The sequence below is a fragment of the Lagopus muta genome, chromosome 10 (assembly GCF_023343835.1).
Source record: "Lagopus muta isolate bLagMut1 chromosome 10, bLagMut1 primary, whole genome shotgun sequence".
Taxonomy (NCBI): domain Eukaryota; kingdom Metazoa; phylum Chordata; class Aves; order Galliformes; family Phasianidae; genus Lagopus; species Lagopus muta.
The window spans coordinates 16279648-16299552 of record NC_064442.1 but is presented as its reverse complement, the minus strand read 5'-3'; the positions used below and the strand labels follow the sequence as shown (position 1 = coordinate 16299552).

At 41.1% G+C, this 19905-nt stretch overlaps 1 protein-coding gene across 1 annotated transcript; it reads left to right on the top strand.

Annotated features, from left to right (window-relative positions):
- The first annotated feature begins 523 nt into the window (after positions 1-523).
- CA12 (carbonic anhydrase 12) lies at positions 524-18855 on the top strand. The gene is made up of 10 exons (XM_048956192.1): positions 524-1006; positions 4036-4056; positions 6961-7140; positions 9133-9275; positions 10039-10134; positions 11401-11464; positions 11908-12065; positions 13138-13264; positions 16692-16776; positions 17956-18855. The coding sequence occupies exons 1-10, from the start codon at positions 916-918 to the stop codon at positions 18032-18034; spliced, it is 1044 nt and encodes a 347-aa protein (XP_048812149.1). The 5' UTR covers positions 524-915; the 3' UTR covers positions 18035-18855.
- Positions 18856-19905: the final 1050 nt, after the last annotated feature.

Here is a 19905-nt window from a genome sequence, read left to right as displayed (position 1 = left end):
GCTACATGGTTGTTACTAAGACATAGTAAGTAGTTAATAACAGTTATCAATAATAATGTACATAACTGGAACGACTGATAGTCTTTCCAATCCCACCTCCCTCTCCTCAGCTATCCATGAAGTATTCAGTTTAAGAGTTTACTCCTCAATCACCTTCAGAAGAGGACATCATCTACACTCTGTGCTCCTCTCTACCCCTTCCCACACGTCCTGAACATAGCCTCTGCATCTGGGGCAGTTGCTTCATGAATGTTCATTCCTCTCTGCTTCTTGTATTCTCTCAGTTCCAAGAGCTTTCAGCTTAAAGAAAAATTCTTCCAGACAAGATGGGCATTTTTTTCTGGGCAGTGTCCATGGTCCCTCAGAAGTATGAACAGTGCCCCACACAGCCTCACTTCTCTCCCCTCCCCTGGCTTCCCCTCCCTCCAGTTCTCACAGTGGCCCTTTATGCTAAAATCACACTAATCCAAAAATGGGAATTTAGAGAGCCGCTCTGAAATAGGCTGGAAAAACTCTGCTGTGGTCTGGTTCACAAAAGCAAAGGACACATTCTATAAGCTCTCTCTGCTACGTAATTTCTTAAGTTCCACACCTTAATTTGCTTTATAAGTACTGCAGTCGATCCCCTCAGAAGTTCTGTAAAATTGTGGTGATCAAGGAAAGGATCAGCTTTCTGAGGGTGCTGTGACCTAGAGGCAGGTCTGATTACATCACTTGTTTTGGGATGAGTCCGAGGAGCTTTATAAAAAGCAGACCTGAAAGGAGGGAGAGAGACAAGGAAACAGAAGAGCAATAATTCATTAGCAGAAGGTCTGCACGCGTGCCATTTGCAGTTTGCCAGACACCTACAAGGGAGTTTCTTCAGAGTACAGAGAAACGTGTGAACTGCTGGTATATTGCAAGTCTTTCCTTGAGATGTCAGTCAAGAGCTGCAATAGAGCCACGGTCACTACTGTGCTCGTGTTCTTCCTAAAGATACAACTCTCGGTACCAGCGTCACTGAATGGTAAAGTCTTTTGGCTATTTTATTGTTGCTCTTATTGCTGGGTAGCTCATGTATGCAGAAAATTAACACTGCTCTTAATTGTTTTGCCTGTTTGTTTGCTTTAACTAATATTTCAGTAGCATGCTCAACACTGTGGATTGTTGCAATCTGCGATCGTTTGGAATCAGTGTCCTTATTTCAAGTTCTCAAAATAGACATTCTGATTTAGAAAGAAAACAGAAATCTGTGCTCTGGTGTAGTTCACGTTACAGAGCACTTGTGTGCTCAGCATGCCTTGCTTTGTGAGACTGGCCTTCTTCGGTGTTAGTAACACCTTTCTTTGGAACCATAACATCTTTCCCTCTGCTCTTTTTATTTTTAAACCAAACAAAAAGAATGTAAGCCCTGTGAAGCGCCCCATTTCCCCTGTAATAAACCTCACTGCCTTATATTTACATGGGACCTGTTTCAGGAGATCAGCACTCCTCACTTTCTTTTTAGGAGTTAATTTTCATCCATTCAAGCTTATTATAATCCACATAGCATGATTATAGGATAGGGGGGAGAATCATAGTATAGAGTAATGTGAGAGCATGAATATTCATGGAAGGAAAAACCTGAAGGTTTGCACGTAATCCAGAGCAGTCTGCTTCTTGTGCAGCCCCACCAGGATGAGTATTTTGCCAGGTTTTCAGCATGAGCTCCACAGGGTGGAATTCCAAACTTTTCAGCTCAGCCTGTTATTTCAGGCATATTTCCTCTGAAAAAATTGCTAAATGGCAGAATGTCCCACCTGAAAAGCATAGGCTTTTAGAGCTCAGTGCTCTGCAGAACGACAACAGTGAAGGCCTGGAAGTAAAAAGATGTATTGAAAAGGTATGTCTGACAATGCATCCTGCAGGGAAATCTGGGGAACTCCTAGCTTGGAACAAGACAGCTGGTGCCAGCAAATGGTATGAGCTACAGCACCTGCCTGTTTTTGACATCATCCCAAGTCAGATACCCAAATAAGATGCAGATTGTCACAACTTTCCCCTCCCAGTTTACCAGTTCAGAAGTGTTACTGGAAACATGCTTATTCCCTGGATATTGACGAAAAACCTAGATACACTTTAGGCTCTAGGAAACTCCTCTGGCATATGCAGGCATGAAGCTGTGTTATTCATCAGCACTCACTGCAGGACAAGCACAGAGGCAGGAAAGCCCTCACTGGAGCTGCTGGTAGTACCCTTCTAGGTGTGAATCAGACTTCTGTCCAAATTCAGGAGACTGTATAATAGTCTGCTTCATTCTAATTTCATTATCAAGCAGAGTAAACGTAACACCAATCTTGCTCACAATATCAGGATGACAGTAAATCAATTCTGTAGCTCTGACATGTTCTTTCAGACAAAATCAAGAAGATTCTGCCATCTGTTGTCTGCTCATCTCCCTCATAGCCCTAGCTATAATTGTGCTTATCAGTAAAGGCACAAGGGTAGTGAATCACAGAGCATCAAAGATGCTCACAGGCTAAGGAAAATTTAACTTGGTAAAAGACTTAAAGTTTTTATTTATTTTTATTTGAAATAAAAGCCCAAATTGCTGAAAATCTTTGAAATTTCTTGTCTTAAGGTTGTTCTATATTATAAATATACATGCATATATTTACGGTTTCGATACCTCATGCATATATTAACATGAAGTAGGAGCAGGTGTGGAGATCAGCTATTTCAGTTAAGCCAATGCTTCTTCAAATGCTGCTCAGATGAGGATGTGGGGATTTCTAAAGCACGTTGACAGTTGGTGACTATCTGTATGCAAGTGGTACCTACAGAGCGTGCTGACCACAGGACACAAGCAGCCCCAAAAACCTCAGTGAGGGACAATCCCAGCAAACAGGAGCGGAGGAGCATATCAGGTTTCTCATGTAGCAATTGAAGACAGTGCACGTACTCTCCTGCAGAAGGAACCTGGGGAATCCAGCCAGGGTGATTACACACATCTCGTTTTGAAAACTCCACTATAACAGAGCAAGGCTCACTGGTCCTGATGTGCTGGAACCACAGAGCTTAGTGTTTCCAGCATGTATCAATATGTAAGATGCTGTTTTGCACATCCCCACAAATTAATCCCAAACATTTCACACAACAGTTTTTGGCTAAGAGCTGTGAGTACACTGCAGAGTACAAAAAACAAAGACATAAATCAGGTTCTGAGCAAATGTGTGCACCTAAGGATAAATACCTGCTGCACACATGCATACACAAGTGCATGGAGTGTTTGCAGGACTCGTCACCCAGAACTGCCTCCTAAGCCTGATAACCACAATTGCTCAGGTCTGCCAGGACAAGTGCCAGTAATTACACAGCAAGTTGAATGACTCTAAGCAGACTGGGGAAAAAAAAAGAAGAGTATTTAAATAAAGGCATTTCAAAAGGCATGCAAAGGCACTGTTCCACATTCTGTTCCTTAAGCAACAGATGAACATTGATTATTTTAGCACCCACTCAACCCCCTGGGATTTTCTGAGTTATGTTGGTTCCTTTATCACATCCTCTTTTTCCAAGGCCTGTGTATTTTCTGTATGGTTCAGCTGGCAAATCCCAGAGAGCCTGTGCAGAAAGGACTGCCTCTCATTTCTCAGGGCAGCAACAGGCAGTCCCCTGATGTGTTTCAAACAGCTCAGTTAGGCATGGGGATTTTGATGACAAATTCATCCTGCCTACACTCCTTATTTGTCTCACCAGAAGAAATCAGGGATGCCTACACACAGTCTGTGGCTATTAAAAAAAAAAAAGGGAGAGAGAGAGAAGAAAAAAGTTTGGCCCCAGAATTTAAGCAACCACAAGAAAGTCCTAGGCAAAATCTCTGAATAACCCTAGTCATAATGTGGTTGGGAAGGGCTCATAGCCTTTGAAAACTTCTTTGTTTTGCTCAACATCTGGACCTAGAAAGTCAGATGAAAGTGAGTTTCAGTACATGGATTTAAGGGGCGATTTCTTTCTTTAATTCACAGTGTAAGCTCAATTTCAAAGACTCACACTAATATTTTGTTTGTTTTTAAACAGGGTCAAAATGGTCCTATATTGGTAAGTACTAACTAATTTGTGCATTAATTAACTAGAGACTGGAATTAACTAGAAATCTTATTTTAAGTGAACAAATCCTCTGGCCAGAATTTCCCCATTCAGAGCTGTGTTTCACACACCACATGCTCATAGAGAAACAGCCTGTACTGAGAATTTCAGCAAAAAATGCTTCTTCATAAACCCGTGGAGCAGCCAACAACTGCAGGAATCTCTGTGATTTAACTTGCTGCTGACAACTGCTTGCTTTGCCTGCGCTCCAGATCACCACAATGTGTGAGAGAAAATTGCCAGCTGACATGTCTTTAGGTATTACTGTAACCATCAGCATATGTATACAGATCTCATATTCTCCTTTAGCAAAAATTGTTCAACATACTTTGAATAAAAGAAGCTTGGGTTTTTCACCTTGCCAGCAGGAAGCAGATGAGCCTAACTGTGCTGGTTAGTAAGGAAAACAACGCTTCTTTTACTACCAGCAAAGGAGAAGTTCTGCCCTTCTTCCCAGGGCCACGCATGTTCAATTTAGTTACTTCTGCAGGAATTTGGGGGAATTTTGGTACCAGTGTATTATTCAGACTGTGTTCCTGACACAGTACACAGCCTCATGCCTTCCAGCTAAGTGCTTTGACACTGCAATCCTGTTTCTAACGTAGCTATTTTTTCCTTCAACTGCTGTTTTTTTAATCTATTTAGAAAATGTATACCAACTTCAAAAAAATCAAAATAGCAATTGAAATGCACAGAAAGTTTCTTTTCCAGAAAAAAGGAATGTTGATCTGCACAGAGAAGAATGGCAATTGGAAGGACTGCAGTCAAAGCCAGAAATCATCCACCATAATCTCCTACTGAGTCGTTATGGCAGCCTTCACCTTCCATCGTTTTTAACTTTATCCCTGTAAAAGCTTGCAATGCTCCCCAGTAAAATCAAGTCAACAGTAAAACAAAGGAAGTCAGGCCACTGTAGTCAGTGCAGGCTGATCTCAAGATTGAGGGTCAAGGTACAAGGTTGAGGGTGCAGGAGAAATTCAGGTGCCAATCGATAGAACTGGAGATCTGTGCTTCACTTTGGATTCTGCAATTCCTCTAACTTCCCACTGGACACACACACAAAAGATCTACACGTACAGGCTGTGTGAAGGTAGACTGAGCTCAGACTGCGCTGGGAGCAAAATGGAAACCATGTGGTCATGTTGCTGTGGCACGTAGCCTGGACTCTCAGCCTTCACTATTGACTCAGCCCTGGGCTAACTGCAGCTGTACAGCTTCCAGCTGGCTGAAAACAGGGGCAGAGAGCTCTGCGTGACTGCAAAATACCACAGACATTCCCTGTGCTACTGACCCAGTGCATTTTACTACTTAATTGACTACAGATTAAGAGAACTTGGATCTTCTGTGAGAACCTCGAGCAACATGAATATACACTGATCATCAGAGCAAAAGACTGTTGGTAACACGGGCGCCTCGTAGACCCACTTTCTTCTTCTGTTGGTCAGCCAATGTGCAAGTCCCACAAGCACTGTCATCCTTTAAGGGCCATCTGCTGTAACATCCTAGTGAGATGATAAAAAAAGTCACAAGTGCTATTTTGGGCTTGGAAAAGAAAAAAAAAATCAAGGAACTAAATCTATTTACTTCAAGAGAAGCAAGAAACAGCGTCCTCTGTAAGTACTTCCAGATGAACACAAGCATGCTCACAGCAGGCTCTTCAGTTTCCAAGCAAAAGACTTAAAGCAGCTGCTATCTAAATGAAGTCAAATCTAGACAAATTCATTGTGACAAGCAAGCTTCCACGGAGAGCAACTATCCATCGGGCAAGAATGAAGTATCTCTTATCTGCAACAGTTAAAGAAATACTTTTTTCTTTTTTTTCCCCTCAAAATACAGCCTCTTTAAAGTTATAATTGATCCAAGGAGGTCCAATGGCCTGGGTTACCAGATCAGTGTGTGACCCCAAGAGATCTTCCTGCTTTAGAAAGAATCAATGAATCTTCAAGTATTAGAGAGAAACGAAAGTTACAAGCACTTCTTCTGGTATTTAAACCCAAAAAGTCCCAGCTTAGAGCTTGTGAACAGCTGCTTGCTATTAATACGTAATTAAATAGACCAACAATGTCTTGATGTTATCTATTCTTACTAGAGACTGCCTAGGGCAAAAGGCTGTGAGGAAAAAATTCTGCAAGAGTCTGATCAAGTTATTACAGGTCAGATTACCATAACACTTCTGCAAATTAGCTTTTTACTGTGATGTAGGTAACACTGCGAGATGGAGATGTATGATAAGGAGAGGTTTACAGGGATCTGGCTTTCTGTTTGCTGGAAAATATGGAAGCTTTCCTCTGTCAACATGAAGTCACTTCCATCAGAAATTCTCTTCAGAATGCAGGAATAGCCACATTAACATGCACATGCCTGTAAGCTTTATAGGGAAAAGTAATTCACATCAGTAAATATTGCTGGCATAGATACAGTTTCACTTGTGCGTGAGGACTTCAAGGAGACACAACACCACCATCAGAGGATCAGAAGCACTGCGTTTGGCTGCGGTGCTGTTACCACAGGCCTAATCCACTGAGCTGCCCCCAGCAGGGTGAGATAAAACGGCAGCCAAGGCTGTCCAAAATCAAGGGATGGTGAACAGTCTCTAGGTGAGATTTCTGCTGGCACTGCCTCCGCCAGCAAATGCATCTTACTATGATAATAAGGCCCTTTTCAATTAAGTGGCATCCTGGAAACAAGAATTGAGAAAAGCTGAATTTAAAAAAAGTCTTCAAAATTCAGCAAAGGGTGAAACTTCTGAACATTCCAACTTCTGAATGATAGTTGAATCAGTCTGGGGGAGGGAAAGGCATGTGCTACCTGGACAGAGTTAAGGCTGACCAATGTCAATTTTGTCACTTTATGTAGGTCCTGATGGAGAGAACACCTGGCCGAAGAAATATCCATTTTGTGGAGGAGTATTTCAATCACCAATAGATTTTCACAAAGATATTCTCCAATATGATTCTAATCTCTCACCTTTAGAATTCATAGGCTATAATGTGTCTTCCACTGACCAGTTCACACTGACTAATAATGGGCACTCAGGTAAGGGAGCTCAATGACAGCAAACAATTATGTAGGAAAGTTGCTGGAGTTTGTAATCTTGTATTTTATGGGCAAATTACTTTGATTATCATTTGAAGTTAAGCTATGATGCCTCTTCATCAGCATATGCATATCTAGAGAACACAGTAGGGAAACTTGGGATTGTACAAAGCACAGATGGATTTGCTGCAAGCAGAACTGAAAAACTGTGGTTTTCTTCAATAAATAATAGGCATGTCAAAAACAATTCCTTGCCTTTGAAAGCTTTTCTTACTACTTTGGCTGAAGTGCTCTGAAACAGACTTGGTGATTATATTAGAAAGAGAGAAATTGATAAAATATGAGTGCAGTTATCTCTGATATTCTAATCAAAGCAGCTCAGTTGAGTTACACGGAGGAAAAAGAACAAAGGAGCACTATTCTGTTCCTTTGACTTGAGGTAGAAACCTCCTGTAGCGCAGGATAAGACAAATAGATAAAAGAACAGAAAAATAATTAGAAACAGCTTACAAACATGCTCTGCCTGGCTGTATTAAAAGCATCAGCACACAAAGTAAAAAGCAGACAGGATGCAGTCACATAAAGATCTGCAATATCTACCATATCAACACTACATACAGTGACAGTTAAGTTTGTCCCACCATCTTTTCCCTTCATGAGACACTTGAGGACATGTAAATAAGGACACGTATAAGGCACTTCTTGTATCCTACAAGCATCAAAAGGACCTCTGCAGTCTTTGCCTCTGCTCTTCTCTGGCATGCTCTGTTAAAATGTGCTCGCAATGCACTTCTCATTTTTTCCTCATGCTTTCAGTGAGGTAAAGCTGCTGTGTACAGCATCACAAACACATTCTTCAGGTAAAGACCAATCTCTCAGTTGGTTCAATGGAAAATCAGCTCTTTGTTAGAGTGATCATTACAGCATCTGCTGTTATCTTCTCTCATGGCTAGAGAAGAAATCAGTAGGGTACTTAGAAGTGACTGATGTGACAGTCCTACACACAGCTAAGGCACTTCACTGCCAGTTAAGCCAGATGCAATTACTAACTTCAGCTAGACAGAACAGCAGACCTCAAGAAATGCTTTTTAGCTAACAGAAAATGTTTGCAGCTGCTCCTTCGTGAGTTTTGAGCCTTGCTTTCCCAGCAAATCTGGGACACGTCAGAAACAAATTATATTCTCACTAGAAGCCAGTAAAGATAAATTGCAAAGCAGATGATATTTTCTTTATACAAATCATTGTTCAACGAAGTACCCAATTTCTCAGTAATCAATGACAATAGAGAACATCTCAATTCCCTTTCTACTGTAATTTATACACAAAATATAAGCTAGCCTGTTCTCCATGCTGAGCAGCATTAGCAAATATACAAAAAAACTCATTCCATCATGCTGAAAGAGGAAATACTAACACCTCAGGTCAACAGGTATCTTGCTGCTTGACAGCAGCACTCTGGGTTTGACTGAGGAAGGGGGAGGGAGGGAGAGATCAGTAGTTTACTTGGTGCTGTCACAGGCTGCTTAGAGAGGATAAACAGACAGAGGAGTTCAATATAACAAGATTTCAAAAATACTATGAAATATTAATTTATTAAGACATTTTAAGCATTATAAGGGGAATTAGAGAAGGCGCATGAGCCTAAGTTTTCCTTCAATACTTTGATAACTTTCTCTTTAATAAAGCTGAGATAATTTTGCATTCTTCAAGGAGGACAGAGCAATAATTAGCAACAATTCCCACATTCAGTTCATTTAGTTAAAGAAAGCAGAAAAAGGAATATTCTAAATTCTTCTGAATCGCTTAGGAAGAGTTAATGACAAACAAGTGTTTAGCTCCTATCGACAGACTGGGATGGATTCCAAGTTAAAAATGTAGCTATTCTGCCTTGTTCTTTCCCTGCATATTATGTTTAACTGTCGTAGTTTTATTTGCCCCCTCCTTAAAAGCTGTGGTATCATTTGCCCCCACCTGCCTTCGGTCTGCTTACAGTGAAAATGCATCTGTCACCCACCATGCACATCAGAAACCTCCCTTTTGAATACACTGCATCTCAACTTCACCTGCACTGGGGAAACAGAAACAAGTCGGAAGGCTCAGAGCACACAGTCAGCGGGAAGCACTTTGCAGCAGAGGTAAGACATGCTCAAATCAATGAGCGAGATAAAGGAGGCTGGACACAATCTCAAATGGGATCTTTACTTTGGTGTATTTCTGAAAAGGCTGCAAGATTCTAATCCAAGTATTTATGATCTGAGTGTATAATTAAAATATGCTTTTGAACCACAACAGGGTGGGCTCCAAAGTACTACAAGTCAGGGAGCTATATTCTAAACTCAGGGCTGGCACTGGGTCTCTTAAGTAACTCCCAGCAGATTGCTTGGTTTCTCTGTAACCTTCTAGCTGCACAAGACTGCTTGGCTGGGTTTGAACAACGTCTTCAAATGCTCTTCTTCTATCTTTATTCGCACTTTTTGCTTCATTGAAGAACTACTTATTATCTTTCCCAACCCTGAATTATGGATTTGGGAATAGATTTTGGAATGCAGTACCAATTGGATATTTGCTGCAAAACGATCAAATGAAATACTGTTTTTTTCAGAAACATTTACCAGTGCTAGTATTACAAACAAGATGCCTTGAAGAGAAAACAATCATTCTTCTTGCTCCCCAGGCACGTAGACAGGAGGGATAACAACCAGAGAGAAGCTGGGAAGGGGTATTTCAAACCTTTTGCTTTTCTCCAGAAAGGATCTCACCACTCTGCCCAAAAAGCACTGAAGAATGCTGTTCTACTGCTGTTAGCCTGAGATGGCTGCACTCATCTTTTTCAGTTGCTAAATAAAAACATTACCATGCCCACAGCATTATCATGAAAACATATCTCCTTCTCTGCAGGTGCATATTGTACATTATAACTCTGAGAAATATCCAGATATAACAGCAGCAATGGACAAAGCAAACGGACTGGCAGTTTTGGCTATTCTTCTTGAGGTAGGACACAAGACTGGGGGTGCAGTTTGTTTTCTTGTTTTTGTTTTTAACATTTTTTCAGTAATTAAGTCATTAGTGAGCTTTAAAGTAACATTTAGGCCGATCCCATCAGCACATACGTAAACAGGTACCAAGTAAATTCAGTGCTTTTTTTAGATGACAGGACAAGTTTCCTTATTCCCCTCTGAGGCCACACATATAGGCAATTAAAGGTAATCATGATGCTACGAAACAATTCTGACAAGCTTGTATATATACATATATAAATCTATATTTTCTTGAGAATTAAAAGTCTTAATTAATAGAATAAGCTTAACTATCAAGACAATTTTTAATTTTCTGCAGCATAAAAAACCCTTCACTCAAAGTCTACTTCTACACTTCACTGGAAAAGTGACGACGTCCACAGACCAAGCTCTAGTTCATCCCACCTCACTTCCTAGTTCTAAGAATTTGTCAATAACTGTGTTACATTTCAGTTCATTTGGAAGTTGCAGCTGTGAAAAACTTCAGAGTACTGTATATTATGCAGAGGATTATGATTTTTTTCCCCCAAATAATGATGTTTAAAATCAAATAAGGGAATGTTGTTAAGTCTGGTGATTAGGTCTTTGAAAACCTTTCAGGAAGCCGGTGGCTTTTACAGTTCAGCTAAGGACAAGAGTTTAACATGTCTGCTGTCAGAGGAGTTGCTAAGCACCCAAGAATTCATAAGAAAGACACTGATTATTAAACCAAAAAGCTGTTGGTAGCAGTTAAAACACGTGGTCTTGCTTGCTAGTTGAGTTACTGCTCCTGCCAGTGGCTCTGCATTACCCAACAGTTCATTTTTCATCTTCGTGGTCTATGAGGAGCAGTAGACTGAGGAACATCTGTGGGTGGAAAGATGTGGCTTGGACCAGAAAGCAGCAGATGAGCTGGGCAGCATGTCAGTTGAGAACTTCTGTCTATTGATGTTCTCAGAGGAAATGGCTGCTCCTCCTTTCTGCTGCAGGCCGAACAGGCAGAGCAACTCAGTCTTTCAAGTGTGTGCAAAAGGACTAAGCTGCAGTTAAGACCTGAGTGTAACAAAGCACCTTTAACAGCCACAGACAGACTAAGAGTTTTATTGGGACTGGTATGTAATATTTCAGTTGCAAAGAGTAATTCTATTTAAATCTGGACAGCATACTCAGTTTCCTTAGGGCAGAGTTCATCAAATACTGCTTGCTGCTGTGTGCAAAAGCACAAGGACCTACACAGTTGTTAACAGTCTGTTCATTACAGATTGGACCCTTCAACCCATCATATGAAAAGATCTTCAGGCACTTCCGGAATGTGAAATATAAGGGTGAGTGACTGTTCTGAAGTATCAGACAGGTACCAGATAGGTACCCTGTGACAGGCTGAACCAGCTGCAGAAACAGTCCTGCAATCCCAGGCAAAGCAGTCATAAAATGAGACACTTTGAATATTCAATGCATTACTCTGGAGAGTGTATAGCAAGATACACACAGCCATGGGAGCCTTATTTCCTGCACCAGCTGTTGTTTGGTTTGGCTACAGGTTATTGTACAAAATTCTGATTTGGTATCTATGACAAGATCTGTATATAGGAAACGCAGACTTTGGGGTTTCCTATGTCAAACCGGGATCATCTCCACTTACAAATATTTTTCTTTTCCTAGAGATCAGACGAAGCACCCTGCTTACTGCAGAGCAGAATCATTGCATTAGTATACCATGCACACGGTAACGATGCAGCATTTAACACTGTTAAATCCTCTGTTTTAGATCAGATGGTCCATGTCCCTGGTTTCAACATTCAGGAATTGCTTCCTGACAGACCAGCTGAGTATTATCGCTATGAAGGATCCCTGACAACTCCTCCTTGCTACCCCAGCGTTCTCTGGACAGTCTTCCGGCACCCCGTTAAAATTTCACAAGAGCAGGCAAGTTTAAATACAACACGAGTTGTCCTGATAGATGTTTGTTAAGGAGCAGTAAATGGATTCTGGATTTATCTTACTTTCTTATTGAACTGGAAAGTGACTGTTGCTAAAATCTTTCAGGTGGGATGCACGTCACAGAACTGACTTCGATCAATACCCTATTCACTGTAGAGTTAACCCATCTGCAGTTGACCAAAATGATGGGCAGCCAATTGAATAGCAATTGGTATAGCAACAGCTTGAAGAATCACATTGAAGTGAGATTCATTTCTTTTTACCATGTGCTTGCTCCCTGCTGAGAGTCTTTCCACAAGTCACTGCCAGATCGTTTTTGCCAAGGCTTCATGTCTGAACTCCAAACTCTAAGTTCCCCTGTGCTCTGATCATGACTCTCAGACATGATAGATTGAGTAGATGTCACTGTTTCTAAAAAGCTTGTGATGTATAATTCGTCAAGCCTGAATCCCCAGACTTTTCTCTAACTTAAGGCTTTTGTTCTCATCTAAGCTTTGTTCTCACCTAGCTTTTGTTTTCAAGTGGACACTGACAAATTACATAAGCTTGTAATCACTATCTACCAATTCATCTAATTATAAACACAAGGAAAAAATGTTACTAAAAATGTTATTACCACCTTTAATATGAGATTTAATTCCCATGTGCTCCCTGTGATGAGAGTCAATTATTAACTTCATCCACTGTACCAGACTGTTTTACCAAAGCATGAGTTCTTTGGTGAGCTCCTTCATGAAATAGCACTGCTTAGGAGTTAGTCTCTACTGCAAAGGACCACCACATTTCCTCCCATCCAATTTTCCTGTCAGCTAATTACTAACCAGCCTTTATTTTTTCAGTATATAAAACACACATACAGGTAGGGGTTCCAGAGATGTCACCACTGTTTACACATTACTCTCTATTGGGGCTCATGGGCCATGTAAGACTTCCAAGCATTATTTCATGTACCCCTTTCTGTTTGACTATGCCTGTACGTTCCAACAGACACCGTCAGCGATACACCAGCATCGTCTTTTCTGCTTCTGGAAGCTGAACAGTGTGCTTTCCTTTACAGCTGCTGGCACTGGAAACAGCCATGTACTGCACAGAGAGTGATGACCCAGAACCCCTGGAAATGGTCAATAACTTCCGAAACGTTCAGGAGTTTCGTGAAAGACTTGTTTTTATCTCCTTCCGTGAAGGTAGGCTGTACAAACACTTCTATGCAAAGAAATTGCACACAGTCATTTGGGTAAGCTGGAAGCATGGATGTGGCAGTCCTGTTGCGCTGTACCAGCACAGAAGTAGAGGCCCACTCTCCTGCAGATAGCTTTCTTTTTGTTGTTGTTTTTTTTTCCCCTTCTGCATGGGTAACTATGTAAGAGTGATGGCATTCAAAGAGTGTATACAAAGTTCTGTCTCACAGCAGCTATCAGACAAGCCACACCAAGCAACCCTTCTGACCCCAATCAAAGAGAAGGAGATGAAGAGAGGAGGACTGTTTGGCCTCCTCATGTTTAGCAGAGCTATCTGCTGTCACTCCAGACACTAAATAGCTCCCTACAGCTGAATGCTTTCAGCCAGCTTAACTGAGCTGGCCTTCTCTCCTCAGTTACATCTCTGGTTCCCAGTAATATCAGGCCTACTTTTGTGCAGACAACAAGTTGAGAAGGAATCACAGCTTTGCATTTCAGGGAGAGTGTTCTGGGGTAATTAAAGAGAATTGGAAAAGGTCCTCAAGAGAAACTCAAATTTGATAAGTAAAAATAACTTGTAACACTGTATATTGTATGATCCAGTAACATAACAGAAGCCCATGACATCCTTCTGCTGTCACATGCAGGGTATGAAGCATGCCCTGCAACTAACTGGCTCTGGACAGGCCTACTCATAGCATGATTACCTCTGATACACAAAGCAGAGCAAATTGCAGTACGTGATGCAAACAAACATGACAGGAATCTCAAAAATAACTGACTTCTACTTTTTTGCACTTCTCTAGGACTGAATGTCCCAAAACTGCTAGAGCTTTAATTACCAAAGTCTGGGGAGAGAGGGAAACTAAGTAAGCTTGGACAATAAGGAACTTAACTTAATTCCATGCACACTTTACTGAAGACATGTTTAAGCAGAAATACTTTAATAACAGGAGTTCTGGAACGAGCAGCTACCATGTGCTAAAACTCAGAATTGTAGGTAATCCAACTGCCACTTTTTCTCTCCTCTCAATTCATGAAAGTAAGCAAGCATATGTTGCTGGTTTGCTAACATGATTCACAACAGTCAGGGATGAGAAATGCTGTTTTCCATCTAGGACTTAAGCTGAATTTTCTGCACCTGTCTACTCTCTCTCTATAAATCACGCTCAATTCTTAAAGTAATGAGTTACAATCTGTGATCTCAATAACTCAATACAAAATCAGGCAGCATGGTTTTAATCTGGGGATCTAAACACTTCACAGAAATGGGATAAGCATTATTATGTCCATCTAGAGGATCAAATTTGACATTTTTGAAATTGCTGCTGTGAACCAGTGCCAAAGCCAAAAACAATATTTGGCTCTTCCTCTACTAAGCTCCACTGTTTGCTTCCCATGCAGAGGTGACACCTGCTATAAAAGCATTTTCAGTTTTTCCTTAACGTTGGCATAACTTGCTAGGGCTGAGTTGTATGGGTTATTGCCCACCCCATTGTTCTCACCCAAGAACTGGTCTCTATGGCTACAGAAGGCATTTCTCAGTGCTAATTTAATAGAAACCCCATTCAGTTTAAGTACACTTAATTACAGAGGCTCATTGGCCACCAGTGAACCACAGCAAAAGTGTTCTACCCACTGCAAGAGAGGCATTCATCGTCCCCTGTAATCTCACATTCCACCTAATCCAACCATAAAAGCTCCCTCACAGGTGCAGTCCCTTAACTTAAAAAGGAAAAAGAAAAAACCTTTCCCCCAAAGCACAGCTGAGGAGCACCTGGCTGCTGGTTGCCAGAGGTACCAGAGGCAGGAACAGAGCACTCTTGTTGAAAAGGGAAGGAGAGGCCATTCACTGAAACATGGCTTGGGACAACTACAGAAATCTGTGAAAGAAGTTCTGTTGTGCACACTCCAGGCCTCAACCTAAAAGCATTCCTTTGGAGCAACGTTTCTGCCTTTGCAGTGTCAAGTCTGAGGGCTGCATATCTTCATCAGAGTTGCCCATGCCACACAATGGAGCCACTGAACTGTGCTTTGTGTCCCAAATTCAAATTACTGAAGTATTAGATCATCCAAGTTTGGGTGCCAATGACTAAAATCTAAACTCATGCTCAACATGAATAAGCACTAAAGTTCAAAACGCCTCAAATCCTAGAGGATCACTCACCAAAACTCAAACATGCTTAAAATGTATTTTGCCTGTTAGGAACCTGTTCCAATAAAATCAGCTCCACACACACAGCTGAGATTTATTACAGCAATCACAGAATTGCAGGGGTTGGAAGGAACCTCTAGAGACTCAAACCTTGCAGTGCTCACAAATTAAACAGGAACAGGTGTGTAGTGTTGTTAAAAAGCTTTCTATCTGAATTTCCTAAGATATCCTCATCAAACAGAAATCTAAAATACGAAGTTTGAGTTTTCCCTACCTCTCCCCTTTAAACTACAAGCTTTTGTTCTGTAATTTTCTATTTGGTGTTAGATTTTGCAGCCCATGTGATGCACTTTCACTGTAGCAAAACCTGCCTTTACTGTAAGTAAATTTCATAAAACAAAAACTTGCCTTTACTTAGAGACAATTTCATAAAACATAAAAAATAGTATGTGAATGAAATATGAAAATGTGAACAATACTCACCTTCATGGTCTTTGGGTCAGCCAAAAGAGCAAAAATACTTCTACTGTAAAAATTACATCTTTATCAAAAGCGAGATTATAGCGATAGTGCTTAACATCTCAATACAAACATGAGATCATTCAGTTGTTCACACTGCAATCTGGATTTCATTCTTACCTTTTTAGGTGCCTTTAATCAATGTTATCAAAGACAAAGCACATCACTCTTCAGCTGCTCAAAATCAATAGTGTCCTGCCATGAAAAAACAACAGGCATCAAATCTAACATCCTTTGTTTCCTGAGTTTAGCTCTTCATTTTTGCTGATGCCAATACGTTACAGCATCAAATCACAGAATCACATCATGATTTGGAATGGAAGGGACCTTAAGGATTACAGAGTTCCAACCCCCTTCTGTGGGCCTGTTGCCACCCACAGATCAGGCCTGCCCACGGCTCCTTTCAGCCCAGCCTTGAATGCCTCCGCAATGGGACACGCACAGCTTCCCTGGGCAGCCTGTGCCCAGGAAGCCAAAGACATCTGCTGTGCCTTTGGCTGCATGTTGGCGTTGTGACTGCAGCAGGCATCTGATTTGACATCCTGACTATGGACTCAGCTGTGGGATTGGGACTTTCTGATACACACCTGTGCAAACTTATCCCTTCCATGACTGCAAAAGTGATACAAGTGGCAGTGGGTACAACATGGCAGGAAAGTTGCAGATGTGGGAAGAAAGTGTTATGACAGATTAGCAATCAGCATTTTCCTCCCAGGTAAATGAATTCAACTGCTTTGTATGATTCCCCTTTTCTTCTAGGTGTTCTTGTTTCTGTTGTGATAGCCTGCATTATGGGAGTTCTCATCTTCCTTCTAGTAGCTTGTTGCCTATGCAGGAGGAAAAGGTAAGATGTTCTGCTGTCACAGCACAGGAAAACAAGTCAAAGCAATTTTTTTTTTCTCTAATGCAGAGAAAAGCTTCTGTGTCTGAAAACCAGGATGATTTTTAAAGTGGTAACATTTGATCTTTACGATATATTAATTCCTCCCTTGAGACTTTTAACCACAGTAGATGTTATTTCTTCAGTATCCTACACTTCAAAGTAGTTCTGTTTCATCGCCAGCAAAAAATGTTTATGTGGCTAAGAAGGATCTACCTAAGGGATTTGTTTCCACTGGAGGAATGGTTGATTTCTGTGATAAATAGCACCACAGTTCATTGTACTGACAGTGCCATTGTTAACTACTGTAGCAACGCTTGTGAGAGATACAAAGACAAGAAATAGGAAAAAATATGTGAGAAGGCAAAAACATGTCAGTTTAGCTATTCCCACAAACAGTTATGAAATGAGAGTCCCTTTCCAAACTGAACAGGACACATACATGGGTTAGACAACAAACTTGCAGCTTTTCCGCCTCTCCAATTGCCTTTTATCATGCAAGAACAAGAAGTGAAACAAGAGGGAATAATTTTAGAGACAGTCTCTCCCAAAGGTCACACTAAGGGGAAAAAATCTGCACTGACAAGAGGCCATTTAGGGAAAAAAGGCCAAATTCTGGGAAAAAAGACTGACGTGACAAACTTTTCTACAGCCTGCTCGTATCACAGAACCACAGAATGGCCAGGGTTAGAAGGGACTTCAAGGATCACAAATCTCCAACGCCCTGCCACATGCAGGGCCACCAACCTCCACGTTTAATGCTAAACCAGGCTGCCCAGGGCTCCATCCAACCTGGCCTTGAACACCTCCAGGGATGGACGGGGCATCCACAGCCTCTCTGGGCAGCTGTTCCAGCACCTCACCCTTCTCTCTATAAAGAACTTCCCCCTGACATCCAATCTAAATCTCCCCTCCCTCAACTTAAAACCATTTCCCCTCGTCCTGCGATAACTTTGTGATTGGCATTGACTTTAGCACACAGGATGTATTCTCCTGAAACCTATGTAACAATGAGCTACTCTGGCATTTGCACCAGTTCAGAGAAAAATAACTTCATGCTTGAGTAATGGCACTTTTAAAATAACTAATAGTGCTTTTCCTTTGTTGCAATTACAAATATTTAATGTAGATGTCCTGTTTCAGCTGCAAAAAAGAAGAGAACCGAGAGGTCACCTTCACACAAGGCAGGCACCAGAAGGAAGAAGCTATTTCCAAACTATGATGCTGTGCTCTGTCTCAGATGCCCCGCTTCGTTCATAGCACTGACTGATTCTGCACTAGTGGAACATGATGCGTTCTCTTGGAGTGGATTCCCTTGCTCTTGGCTAATGATAAGCTCAGAGTGTTCTACAAATGTACCAGCCCAAACTTCTACTGGAGCCTTTGTTCTCCTTTTCCAGGGAGATCTGATCAGTGAACATGGCTGAGGGCTAAATTCCTTCCCATACTTACTTCATGCTGGCTGCTTACTGAGTCTGGGTCTTTTAACTGGTTCTATAGTTAATTCTAAACTCCAGTTTTATGGTTTGTTTAGCAAAGACTTTCCCACAAGTATTCAAACTTGAAGACACTGAGCAAAGTACGTGACTCTTTACTGCTAGATCAGTGTTTTGGTCTTTGGGCAATTTAGGAAAAGCACATGAACACAAACAAGATATTTAAAAGGGCATTTATATCCTTTATATCCTTGATATCCTGCTCTTATTTGTGGCATGTATAAGAATGATGTGAGAGATCCTGCCTTTGCTGCTGCTTTTTAGCATGCTACTTCCTATTTAATCATGAAATCTTGACTGATTTTGGAGTACATACAACAAATCCAATTATACTGTAGATCGTTTTGCTGATTTGGTTTTCTGAATTTAGTAATTTAATTATTAGAAGGTAATTAAAATTATCTCCTCAAATTTCATAAGATAAGGACTCCCGAGTCTCACTGTGCGTTTTTGAAAGTGAGAAATATGCTTCTGCTGAAGGTGATGGCAAATTGCATCGAGTGCAGAAGAACAAGGTTTATCCAGCCTAGCAGCAGGTGCTTACAGAACACCTCCTGAATTTGACATGTGAAGAACCTCAGCCCACACAACCAAGAAATATATGCTTACTGGAAGGAAAAGTTGCACGTGAGCAGCTACTATCAGCCTAATGTCAGCTTCTAACTGCTTGGTTCCAGCTGGCAGGCAAAGCCCAGGACTTTTCTACTAAAAGCTGCCAACACGAGGATCATAACATCTTACTGTTACATTTCATCCACTACGAACAGTGTAGTGCTATGGCACACCTTGCACAACTAAGCTCATTCCAAAAGTTGCTCCGGCCACATTAGGTTAGAAGTTCTATATGGATCGTATCTCACGTCTGTAAATCAGATCTGAAGGATTTACTTCAGGCAAGCAAATTTGCATTGCTAAAAAAGCTCATTAAATATAAGAGCTTAAAAAAAAACAAAAAAACAAAAAAACAAAGCTTCTTAACTGCAGCTAAGGCACTGGTAGAAAATAGTGTTCTTTTACTATTACGAAGCCTTCTGGGTTCAAGTAAAATAGCATTTTTATTAATTTTATAGCAAGATCAATGAGTTAAATCTCATTTAACAACTAGCCTTCAACTTTAAATCCATTGTTCATTGCTAAACATGCAAGCTTCACATTTAAGCATTTATCACTGCAGAAAGCTGCAACACAGATGTGTGGTATCCATGAGGTATCAGCTGTGTACTTCTAACAACCACTTTGCAAAAGTGGAGTTATAAACAAAGACTGATTCTTTTCCCCCTAAATTCAGCAAGGCACAAGTTGTTCTCTCTGTGTAGACAGACAACATTATATTGGACATTATCTGGGATGCTGGTAGGCTAAAAGGAAGTCACTCTGCACCAGGAGCAGCAAGTCCCCATGAGGACCAGGATAACAGCACATGGCACTGTGCCACCTTCATTGTGAGGATGCAAGAAAACCTGCCAAGAAATTATAAAAATAATTAAACTCAGCAGCAGGAAGGTAAGCAACCAGACTTCTTCACACAAGACGGCTGGCATTGAACTGCTGGGGACAGTGAAGTGAAAGGCACATTGTTCCAATGGAAACAGCTTTT

Coding starts and splice junctions, on each gene's coding strand:
- CA12 (XM_048956192.1), top strand. CDS start 916: ATGTCAGTCAAGAGCTGCAATAGAGCCACGGTCACTACTGTGCTCGTG. Junction 1,007..4,035: donor GGTACCAGCGTCACTGAATG/GTAAAGTCTTTT, acceptor GTTTTTAAACAG/GGTCAAAATGGTCCTATATT. Junction 16,777..17,955: donor TGCCTATGCAGGAGGAAAAG/GTAAGATGTTCT, acceptor GTCCTGTTTCAG/CTGCAAAAAAGAAGAGAACC.